This window comes from Sphaeramia orbicularis, chromosome 15, assembly GCF_902148855.1.
Source record: "Sphaeramia orbicularis chromosome 15, fSphaOr1.1, whole genome shotgun sequence".
In the NCBI taxonomy this organism is placed as follows: Eukaryota; Metazoa; Chordata; class Actinopteri; order Kurtiformes; family Apogonidae; genus Sphaeramia; species Sphaeramia orbicularis.
In genome coordinates, this window is record NC_043971.1 from 28,832,448 (window position 1) to 28,845,256 (window position 12,809).

Genomic DNA, 12,809 nt, shown 5'->3' on the forward strand with positions numbered 1-12,809 from the left:
TGACTCTTATGAAGATAAAAACACTTTAAATATCAAGTAAATGTGGAGCCTATTAGTGAGTGTGCTGTGATTCCGGAGGTTGTATTTAATAATTAAATGGAGCAGAGCTCTTCATAAGTGCACTTCACGGTTTAATTCCTGGACATAGATAATGTAATGCTGCCCTCTCCTGTGCAGTCACAGGGAGGAACCTACATCTACCAGTCTCCTAATAATCCTGAATGATCTTCCACTCATGTACCCGCTGTGTTTCCTCTACTACATGCTTCATTCTATCCCTCAGCTCCATTTTTCAACTGCTGACTGACTGACTGACTGACGCACCACCTCCGGGGACAACAGGACGCGACTTTCTTTGTGGGCGGAGTTAAAACTTTGGGGACTTTGTTCGAAAAACTACAACAGTCAGCTTTTTTTCCCCCCAGAGCTGCACACACCGTTAAACTTGGACTTGAACATCTAGGAATAACCGGGGGAAAAAAAACAAAAAGAACCCTCCGGTGCGTTATCTCCTCCAAAATGCTCCTGGTGAAGTTTACTTGTGCCATCATCACCAGAGCTTTATTCATCCTCGTCTCCCTCACCGGGGTCTGGAGGGTGACATGGGTGAAGGGTGATAAGTTCTACTGGCTGCTCACTTTCCTTTTTCTGCCGCTTGTCGTGGAAATGATCGTCACCCTGAAGCGGAGAAAAGGCAAAGATTACAAATGGTGAGGTGGTTATTTATTTGGACGCATCTAAGCTGCAGAAGTGATGGGAATGAGCCCTGACGCAGAATCAGATAACTGACATATTTCATCTGTGTGTGAAGTGAATTCAGACTGCATGCTTTGTCTTTGTTTTCTTTGCTGTATTGATTTTTAATAGACCCACTTTCCTTTGCCTCTAGCCCATCCCCCACCCCCCTAGACACCCTGCATCCTGCTTGTAGTCTGCTGCTATTGTCTAAACTGTCCTGGGACAGTGAGGATGGGGTGTGGTGGTGGTGCCCCCTCAACTTTGACCTCTTCTTAGACTAAATCTGGAAACAATATTTCATCTGTTCATCTGTGGTTGAAATTCTAATGAAAAGTCAATACGGTGCAGTGTGAGAGAGGATAAATTTCAAGTACACACCCAATTGATTGTTTTGTCATGAGTCATGACAAATGTTTTTGCAAAAAGAAAAAAAAAACAAAAAACATGATTTTTCTCCTGTTGAAAAAGATGGAGTAATGTTATTGGGGGGGGGTTCCTCATATACTGTATTGCTGTTTGTCTGTTTGCTGATAAGATGTTGTTGGATCTCTTGCAGGTTTTCTCCTCCAATCTTTCTGTTTCTTATTAGTATCATTCCCTCCATCTGGCTCCTGGAACTTCACCATCAGCTCAACAAAGCCAGTGATCCTGAGGTACTTTACCCATTAAACAAACACACTCAGTCAGTTCATAAGAGCTACAATAAAAAAAAAAAGAAAAGAAAAGAAAAGAAAAGAAAAGAAAGAAAGGGCTTTCACATAGCTAAGTGTGTTTACTAAGTACTAATAATGTGAGAAAATCCATTTCATGCAACTTTGTACGTCTGGTCAAATACATCTTAGAGCCAAATATTGTCCTTTTTACTTCACTTTTCCACCTTTTCCACCACACATCTCTAATTGTGTTGATTTTTAGTATTTGCAATAAACTTACAGTGTTATATCATCCTTTATGGGTTGAAAAAAGTCTTCTCCTTAAACTGAATAACTTCTTGTGTATTTTATTTCTTGTGTATTGTCATGGACATCACCATAATTATTAGAAATGCCGATTAATTGTCAAAATAACAACAGGAGTCATCGGTATTATACTTGTTATGCCACCACTGTTCAGGAGTTTACGCTTAGTTTAATCATGCACATCATGGACACGATGGTCACCATTATGTAAAGTAATCACAGTTATTGTTAAAGGGGCAGTTATGTCATAACTGTAATTGGCCTATTCACAAAACTGAAAACAGGTTTGTCTTTCTGAGCTCATGAAAAGCAGATTTTTTAGAGGTAGGTTGTTCCAAAGATAGCATGTATATTACCTAGCATTAGCTCAACGTCAACCTTTACAGCTGTAAAATACAACATGCACATTAACGCAGCATTAACATAAATCTAAGACCATAATGAGACACTGACAGGGAATATTTTCTTTCACAATGACTACTTCTTTTCATATACTTACTTTTACAAAAGGTTTTGAATGCAGAACCTTTATTTTGACAGTATAGTCCTATTACATCTACTTAAGTAAAAGATCTGCTGTTCTTTTTCCTCCTTTGATGAAGATGTCTGCATTTGAATTAAATGGGTGCATGGATGGTTTACAAAGAGAGCACTTTGTAAATGGGTGCTTGTATGAAACTGGTCCCTAAAAACAGGACAGAGGGGCTAAAAATTCAAACCAGATGTAGACTAATGTTAGGAAGCACTTTTGGAAGCACTTTGGGTCCATTTTAAAAATAAATACTTACTGAGGTAAAAGAGAAAGTTTTTTCAGATAAAATACATTTTAATATTATTTTATATTATATTTAATACAAAAATTTGCATGTAACTTGGTCAAAAGGACATAAAAATTACACATAAATATTTATTTGAATATTTTTTTATTTTCTCACAGGTACATTTTGGGACTTGAACTAATTATGCAAGGCAGTGTTTCACAAAAATGACCACTGTTGCAAAATCATTTTTATGCGTTTAAATGGACAGGTTCTGCATGTAATGCAAGTGGACACGATGGGTTACATACAAAACCTGGAATGAGACTAAGATTCATAAGGGTTAGAAAAACCACTAGGATCATCAAATTTAACACAGTGTCTTTATTTATAGCGCTATATTAGATTATTTCAAGCCATGTGGCCCAGATCAAATGCACTGACACCTAGGTAGCTTTTCATGTCCCAATTTTGGTCCTATTTTTGACCCCAATATTTTATTGAAAAGTCATTAATTTTGGGATGGCTCAGGGCAAGAGTATAATTTTTTTTTTTTTTTTTGCATTTATCTGAGGTCAGTGTTAGGCACATCCTGAGGAGAAATATGTCTAAATTTGTCTTTTATTATTGGGTCTAAAAAAGCTGGCAAAGTGCCAGATAGCAAAATGAACCCAGTTTTATAGAAGCACCCAAATAGATATGCATATGGATTAGATTTGACTGATATTTATAACTGCGGTAATATGGTGTGCTGAAACCCCCTCTGCCTCATTTCAGTGTAAGAGTCTTGACTCATGGAAGAATGTTCGTGAAGTGATCGAACTGAATAAAACCTTGGGGAACCTCACGCATGACGCCCTGTTCTACCTGAAGGTAGGCCTCACCTCATTTCATTACACCTGCTCCTTATAATAGAACATAATCTCTTTTGTAATAGAAAGATGAATGTTTAAAAAAGACATTTACAACACTGTAGCATGCTTAACATACATTATGTAAAGTAGTAGTGACACCAGCCGAGATATGAAAATACACAAGCCAGAAAAGGACATTATTCTCACAAGCTATGGTGAATAATTTATGGTGGAAACTATTGCTGGACATATATTCAGAATGTAGGTAGTAAATACTTAATCTCATCTCTCACTCAACAGTTTTTTTTAGCACCTTTTGTCTTATTTGTACATTTTTATTCATGAAAATGTAAGAGGTGTCACAGTGTGAATAGTGATAATCTATAAAACTGCAGGTTAATGTTCTTATATGATTCAACTCAATCAGACTCCGTTGGAAGGAAAACGTTATCATCAAAATATCCTCAGCATGCTTGTCATCATATTTAATCCAAAAGAAAGAAAAAAAATTAACAAACAAAGCAGGGTTTCTCATCCTTAACGGATCAGCAGCGTACCAGAATGTACAGCAGTTCAAAGTCTGCAGCAGGTCTTGTCTGACACAGAGCTGTAGTGTTTATTTCTGCTGCAGCCGAGGGAAACCATCATGTCATGTAGTGCGGTTCCACCGAAGTCTGTGTAATGCTAATTTATCTATATATATCCAATGAACAGACAACAGAGTTTACTGTACAGGAAGCAAATAGAGTAAAAAAAAAAGGAAGTTCATTATACCAAGGAAGGACTAGAGGGAGAACTAATGGACTGTGGAGATGAAACACCTCAAAACACACATTGTCCATATCAAGACTCAGAGAGAGAAGACCTCCATCAAGGCCAGTAGGTCATTCTAATAATAGTCCTTTTATTATACCGCAAACAAAGCACAAATTAGCCAGCCAGGCAAAAAACAAGTCACCACCTGGATTTAACTAAGCAAACAGATCCTTCCTTTGGATAATGATCTGGGGTTGGTTCAGTTGGTCAGGTCTAGGTTCAGATGAGTTCAGCTGAACCTGAATATACCTGAAATAAATGTCCAGGTCTGTCATGAGTGGATTTTTCCTTCACTGATGGCACAGACAGATTACAAGACTAGAAAAGCACTAGGAGAATGCAGACCTCCGCCAAGGAAGATCAGCCCCCCCCCCCCCCACACACACACACACACACGCACCAAAATGTAATCATTTGTTCCTTGTGCCAGTATCAACATTTCCTGTAAATATCATCAAAATCCGCCCCCCCGAACACCACCAAAATTTAATCATTTATTCCTTGTGTCAGTATCAACATTTCCTGAAATTTTCATCCAAATCCATCCATAATTTTTGGAGTTATCTTGCTAACAGACAAACAAACAAACAGACAAACCCCGATGAAAACATAACCTCCGCTGTTCCTTGCCGGAGGTAATAACAGCACCAGGATTCCTCAGGATCAAACTGTGAAAGAATGATTGAAGGTGCGCACATAGAATCCAGACCTTATTCCCTTTGAGAATATTTTGGATGTTCTGGAGAAGACTTCACAGTGGTCTGATCTTGGCTAAAAATCAATGCCTGTCTGAACCAAATAAATATCAAAATGAAACCACTGTGCCATGTGATGTGTGTTGTAATGACAGCTAAAGAGTGTGTGACACTGGTCATTACCCAATTTTTCTTTTTAAGCCAACATGAGTTAGTCCTTCACATTGTTGGAGCCGTAGAGGAGCAGATGAGAGGCACTGAAGAACTTGGGAGCGCGTATTTTCAGTTAAAAACTCACTGAATTCCTCTATAAAGGAATTAGTGAACAGGATGTTGACATGGAGGTCATCAACCAAGAGGTGGTTAGCTCAGTAATGGAGTTAGCATCAACAAATAACCCCCTCCCCCCCAGTGCAAATGTCACACAAGAACACAAACAAGTTGACATTTAATGTGAGCTGATATTAACTAACAGTCACAATAGTTGTTCAAAGTCAGACTGAGTAAATGCTTCAGGGTCTGTCTCAGCCATTTCCTTTCTACTAAATGTAGAAGTTCCTCATTGCGGTAATTTTGGGCAATCCTCCAGACAGAACATCAGATAAACCCATGTTATTACAAAACACCTTTGGCTGTGGTTAAAAAGACTACACGGCATTTACAAGTGCAATGACATGCAAGGATATGCAATAGTGAAGTTGTGGTAAAATGATAATGATTATGGCAGTTATGCAAAAAATTTGACAGAAAATACTTTTTTGTACTATTAATAACAAGACATTAAAAAAAAAAGATTGTTGGTTCGGTTGACAATCTGTTTACTTTACAAACAAGGCCTTTAATAAGCCTGCAAAAAGTACAGTTTTATGAGTTACAAGCTGGCTGAGTAAGCGAATGAAAGATATTGACAGTCTGTGAGTTTATTGACTACATTCATATTAATATTAAATGGTGGAGATGTTACATCATTAAATAGCAATGTAAGATGTATTGCAACCACTGAAAAGTTCTTCTTTCTGTCCTCTTTCTTAGAATATTGACCAAGCGTTTTCATCTGTCTGCCTCAATGACTGGATCCTGGCTCTCCATCAGATCCTGCTCATCCTCCTTATCGTAGGGAAGTGGCTCCTCCCATTAGGAGGCGGGGTCACGCGGGATGAGTTGTCGCAGCTCCTCCTCATATTTGTTGGCACAGCGGCAGACATCCTTGAATTTACTAGTGAAACACTGTCAGATGTCAAGTGGGTGGTTAAATACATTCCTGTTTTTTATGAACATGATTTTAGTCGTTGAGTCTAGACTCAGTCATTGAAATACTGTACATACACATGAACAAAAAATGCAAAGCAGTCTATATGTAACATGTCTTTTCCAGAGAAAACAGTCCTCAGCTGGTCTACATAATCCTTGCTGTATGGACCTGGAGCATGTTGCAGTTTCCTCTCCATCTGTCCGGTCAGTGTGTGTGTCTGTGTGCATGTGAGTGCTGACTGTGTAGTGACTTCATTAAAAAAATAACTTCGGTCTTTAACAGCAGTGTATTGTTGCACGTAACCTCTTCCCAGTGTGGGATAATCTAAACAGCTTGTTTAGAAATTGGCAAAAACATTAGTAAAGTCAGCAGCGTTCCTGCCAGCGCTGTAAGTAAACACCGAAAAGTAGTTCAGCAGAAATCACTTGCTCTCCCTCTGCAGCTTTGTCAAATTATTAACCTAAAAATATGTTTTCACTCCTCGGGACTGAAATAAACCACAGGGGCTGTAACAAAGAAGATTGTCCTGTTTTCAGGCCTATACTTTTAAATAAAGAATCAACAGGAAAGGAGAACTGAAGGAATTACTCTATATAAATGTGGAGAGACTTTAGCAGGAAACACATTCTTAGAAATTTGGTACATAAATAGGTTTGGAATGACAGTTCCCAGCTTTGCTGATAAGGGGAAATCATTACCAGGAAAGGGCCAACTAACAGATGTGTCTTTGAAACATATTACAGAGAGCACAGAAGAAAATGTAAACCCGGCTGCTGGAACAAAGAATAGGGTTTTGAAGAAAAGAAATCATTGAGAGAAAGAACAGTGAGAGAAAAAAACACAAAGAAATCTCCAGGGTTTGATTTGAAGGAGTACGCTGCTGTTCTTGGAAAAGACAAATCCCATCAGCAATGTCAATTATTCATAACTAAACTTTTAATAGTTTGCAGATGGAAGTTCAGACTTAGGATATTGTTAAGAGTTGCTTTACCATCATTATGCATTTAGAGCACTCAGCAGGAATACTGAGCTCCACAGTGTGTGTGTGTGAGTGTGTGTGAGTGCGCTGTCATGTCCAGTATATATGTGTCATAAAACAGCTTTCAGTAAAAAGAGAAGAAAGTAATTCTCATTTTATATTTTGTACAGTTTTGTATATGTTTTAGACAAGTTTACATTTTTATATTTTCCTCTCTTGGGATCCTACAGAGAACTGTGGATTCATCTCAGCTTTATTCACAAAACAATTAAAATTCAAGAGCAGAAATATAAGACTAAAAGGAAATATGTGAAATGGGGTTCAGTTGTAAGTTACCTGGAGGTTGAGAATTGAGACAATAGAGAAATAAAATGTATTTTTAACGGTTAAAGCTTGGTAACATTACAAAAATAAACACAGAACTAAAGGTAAGCAGTATTGACTTTACACAAAAGGTCAAGTAAAGTTAATACTGCAGTTACTGAAGCAGCTGCATAAGTTTATGCAATGCTTCCAAAACAAATATTGATGAAACCCCATATGGATCTGAACTAATGTGTTTAATGTGGCATGAGAGAATTAAGATTTCATTCACTTGCCAGGAAATGTTGGAGATTTACTCAGTCATTAATGAGAATAAAAGGCTTTTATGCAGAACCAGAAGGACTTTGAGGAAATACATTAACTAAGTGTTTTTGTCTCCTGTAGTGGTGAACTCAAAGCCAGACACTGACGGCGAGGAGGGGGTCCAGGAGGTCTCCCTCTTGACTAAACACAGCACAGACATATGGAACATTGTGGAGGCCCTTTTCATTCACGACGGGCCGTTCCTCGTGGTCAGGCTCACTGTCATGACCTACTTTGACGTCTTCCACCAGATGTTAGTTTTCTTCGCCATTAAGAACTTCTTGGTTGTCATACTGAACCTGTACAGGTTGGTGGTCATATGTCAGGACTTCAGACCCTCCAGCAGGAGCATTAGTGAGGGCACTGCTGTACCATGATGAACCTGTGGAACATCAGAACTTAGTGGTGCATCCAAAGACGTGTTGGTTGTAAAAACAGCAGGAAGCGAAAGACACGCTTACTGCTCCCATCTTACTGTATCTAACTCTGTGAAATCAATGTGTTGCGAGTAAATAATGCAGTCAGGAGAGGGAAACTGCAAGCAAACATTTTCTTACACTTTGAAGGAGACGAGGTTGCAGAGTTCACATTCCACGCTTCACTGCTTAGCATCTGACTCGTTTCAGAGCTCATACTGTACCCTCAATGCCACCGGAGTCAATCTGAATCTAACCTGATGAACTCTGTAACAAAACTAGAAGAAAACTACAGCCTGTACCATTAAAGCAGCAACAATATGTGATTCGAAAGTCATTTAACGAGGTTAGAGGTTTATATAAACCTTGGTTAAATGTATTAAACTCTAGCTTTTCAGATTTTAATATACTATATAACATCCAACATTTTTACCTTGTTTTTCTGTTATCTTGAGTTGCTTTTTTCTGTCTCACCAAACTCCATCCATCACCAGGAGTCACAACAGGTCACATCCAGAATAATTCAACAATTGTGCGGTCTCCTGCTGTTTATATCTGTGTACTGTTTTTCCTCCACAGATAAATGTGACATCTTAAAATTTGTCCTAGGGAAAAACAGACATATAGAGGATGTTTTCCTTTAGGTCTTGTCTGATTTTTTTTTTTTTTTTTCATTTTCCCATGATGACAAGCAAAAGGACACTGGGTCTGAAGGGACTCCTGAGAGTTCCACCCCCAGTTCACTCCCAAAGTCTAAACTATCTCATAAGTTTCTCAGATCATCAATTTATGGAAGCTTCCAGGCTGTTTAAAGCTTATAAATGTACATTTTCTGTGAATAGAACTGAACAAAACACAAACGAAATCCTCAGAGCTATGAAAAGTTGACTGCATTTAGCCAAGTAAAAACTAAAACTTGTAAATTTGGCCAAATATGACACTTACTTTTATCTATTTATATTGGTAGCATGGAGATATTTCCTTTTGTGGCATCAAACACAATGTACAGGCATTACAAACCAAAGACCTGGTCAAAAGTTTTAAATTTGGCCTGATACCTCACTATAATTATTCCATACATTTCTGTGCATTTCCAGATTTGACATGGAAAAGTCAACAATCAACAAAAGCCCCTTTCTCATGGGATTAATATAACCTTTGAACCTCCAGTGATTTGGAAATCAACCCCCATGTTTGTGTTTCATGTGACATTCGCTCAAAATAAGCCATGTCTGTTTGTTTACTGACATTGTCCACTCTTCTGATGTCGAGAGCAGCTTCACCGCTTAGAGAACTGTTGAAAAGTGTCGTGCATGTCATCCATTTCATCATCTTCTGAGATGTTGTTTTTGTGAAGGATTCAAGTTCGCTCCTTCAGTGACTAGCCATGGTGTATCGTGACATGAGCCTCCTGACTTTCCACCCTCAACAGTTTTCAACCTTTCATTTGTCATCACTAGACAGTCTTTATAGTTTATCAACAGGGGAAATAGCTGTAGAAATGTGTGAAGGAACAAAAAATGTTACTCCAAATGACACTATATCACAGAGATGTCGATTCCATAGGATTAATATTGTCTCAACAATAGGGTCAAAACTTGTAACACTTGTACCTGGTAACATTAATCCTATGTGAATATTGTTGAAATAATCTATGTGTAAACCAAGGTTATTATCGTTAACAAAAACTAACAAAATGACGAAAACTAGAATTAAAAAAACATTTTCGTCAACGGAAATAAATAAAAACTATAAGAAAAAAACAATAACTGAAACTGTATTGTGTGCTTACAAAACTAAGTATAACATATAAAAATTATGGATAAAATTCCCTTCGTTTTCTTCTTTGTCAATGTCAGATTGATATGAAATCGATTTATTTCGCTTGAGCAATTTTAGCTGGTGGCACCATACGGCACTTCACGGTCCGTCACTTCCTGTCAGTTGGCCTCTACCTGGCAACATGGAGACTAAAGTTGGGGAAAGCAACAGAGTCCTGCATGGGATTTCTTTGAATATGACAGTGAGGAACAAAAAAGTTATGAAAAAAGTAAAACTAATACAAAAACTAAGCATTTAGAAAAAAAATAAAACTAATAAAAACTAGCAAACCTGCTCTAGAAAACTAATTTAAACTAACTAAATTAGGGAAAAAAAGTCAAAACTAAATAAAACTAAACTATAATGTAAAATCCAAAACTATTATAACATTGGTGTGAACATGTATTTCTGTAGAAATTGTAGTTGCGGTGATGTAAAGAATTATAAGTATACGAGGGCTGTTCAATAAGTTCATGGCCTCACCCAGAAATACTGGTTGTTATAATACAGGATGCTACATTCTTTCGTGATGGGATAGTGATGCTTGAACATCGATGGACCAAGTGCATTGCTGTAAATGGAGATTATGTTGAAAAATAAAATATAAATTATCAGTCTGTGTTGTTCTGTTCTGGGTGAGGCCATGAACTTATTGAACGGCCCTCGTAGCCACACTGGTGCTAAAATACCACAAAATGTATTCTGTAACTCTAGCACTTATGATTAAGTTGCCAGTTTATAAGATGCGGTTGATTTTAGTAATTAAATGATGAGGTATTCAGTGTAATATGACCAACACGTAGGAGATAACATGAAAATAAAGCAGGAACAATGATCTGATACAATAAAATGGAAAAAGATGACGCATTTTACAAAACCCGTTACACCATAAAACAAATAAAAATAGCTTATAAGATCATCTGCTTATCGACATAGATTGAGAGCCTGACTACCACTTAGATAAGGACTGAGTGGATGTGTAAGTGTTTGTTTGGATCGAGATGTTTTTTTAGAGGAAGCAAAGGCAGAGCGAACAGGAAACGAGGGGAAGACAGAGAGATACTTGATCATCCAGAGTGTGTGTAGTGTTGACACAAACAGAGATTAGAGGAGAGTGATTTTCCTGCCTTTATCTGAGAAAGCAGGAAGTTAAAACAGACTGTGAAAATATCCTAATGGCAGTGGATGGTTTCTTAAAACTACTGCAAACACTGGAAATTGATTTAGTTTTGGTGACAGAGACCATTCATTTAGTCTCTTCCTGATGTGTGAATGGACAGGACACAGCGAATTGGACAATAATAGACTTACCAATACTAATGTTTTTATTTGTAAAATAATAACCCTCTGAAAGTAAAACTGAATCAACTTACTGGTTATTTCCTTGTATTTATCATCTAAAAGGGATTCTCAGATTTATCTCCAAGTCTTCCTCATGGGTGTAGGTCTCTGCAGGGTTAATAGTCTGCAGCTCTGACACTGTGCCTGTTCACTCCTTTATGTATTGTACTCATGAACAGAGATGTTAACCTGTTCCAGTGATTCCTTCAAGCCTTTAGCTGTTATTGTAGGTTCTGTTTACTTCACTGAGCTGTCTGTTTTGTGGCCTTGGGGTCAGCATGGCTGGGCGTTTGTCTATTTCTAAACAGTTTGTCTAAATGTGGACTGGTGGATCCCAAAAGTCTTTGACATTACTTTGTAACTCCTTCCACTTTTATGTAAATCAATTCCTGACTGAAGGTCATCGGTGGCATGGTTTACATCAGCAGAGAATGCAAGTTGTAGTGTCTTGCTTAAAGGTAAAGTAGCTCGAATCTTGTTTTGTTTACTGAACTTCACATTTGGTGACTCTTGACTCCAATTAGCTCTTTTTGGAGTTAGTGCTTTTTCCAGCAGCAGTGTCAGGGTTTTCACACAGTTTCACACAGTTCCAGTTCCCAAACCAGCCGGCGTGTTCACACTGGAAATAAATAAGTTCAGAACCCAAAAAGTTGGTTCTCAGCTGGAACCAAAAAAAGTTGGTTCTTTCTTGTGAACTGTTACGCTCAGTCTAAGGGTTGCCGAGACGCAACATGGTGTGAGACTCCCCTCCCTCCATGTCCCTTAACAAACAGGAGCAAGTAAAAAAAAAAAACCAAATGACCAGCAATCACACAACTGCAATCTGAGATATTTACTTACAAAAAAAGAAAATTAAATCAGGTTTGGAATCAAAGTAACAAACATAACAAAAAGAATCATACTCCAAGCTCACTACGCTGACCTACAAAAACAAACCAAGGAACTCAAAATACATCAATCTTACCTATACTCCTAACAGAAAAACAGGAGAAAACTTAAAGAAAAAGATTCCCTCCTTTTGCGTCTGTCTATACCAGGGGTCAGCAACCCTGGTCCTAGAGAGCCACTATCCTGCATGTTTTAGATGTTTCCCTCTTCCAGCACACCTGATGGTCATTATCAGGCTTCTGCAGAGCTTGATGATAGGCTTATCATTTGAATCAGGTGTGTTGGAAGAGGGATACATCTAAAACATGCAGGATAGTGGCTCTCTAGGACCAGGGTTGTTGACCCCTGGTCTATACAAAGCTCTCCAACAAAAATTATAGAAGGCTGGTCACAAATGAGGGGGATGGGAGAGAGTAATCCTGCCTTAAATGTCCCGGCTCATCGCCGAGGAACCAATCAGCAGCAGCAGCAGCAGCAGCAGTCCAACACCACACCTGCAGCTCATCCTCCATCAACCACTATCTGTTAGGAAGAAAGACAGAGAAAACACGGGCTCCCTAAAGGCGGCCTTACACTGTGCGAGTTTAGAGACGATTTCTCACTTGTGCAACTATTTCTGGGATCGGGCCGATGTGCCTCTAATTGTGTGTCGTGCTTCGTGCAGT

At 38.3% G+C, this 12,809-nt stretch overlaps 1 protein-coding gene across 1 annotated transcript; it reads left to right on the plus strand.

The window, feature by feature from the left end:
• Nucleotides 1-409: 409 nt before the first annotated feature.
• On the plus strand, nucleotides 410-9,833 carry LOC115433929 (transmembrane protein 26-like). Its single transcript, XM_030155507.1, has 6 exons — nucleotides 410-710; nucleotides 1,295-1,391; nucleotides 3,233-3,328; nucleotides 5,853-6,061; nucleotides 6,196-6,275; nucleotides 7,760-9,833. Exons 1-6 carry the CDS (start codon nucleotides 520-522, stop codon nucleotides 8,053-8,055), a joined length of 969 nt encoding a protein of 322 aa, XP_030011367.1. The 5' UTR covers nucleotides 410-519; the 3' UTR covers nucleotides 8,056-9,833.
• The last annotated feature ends 2,976 nt before the right edge of the window (nucleotides 9,834-12,809 follow it).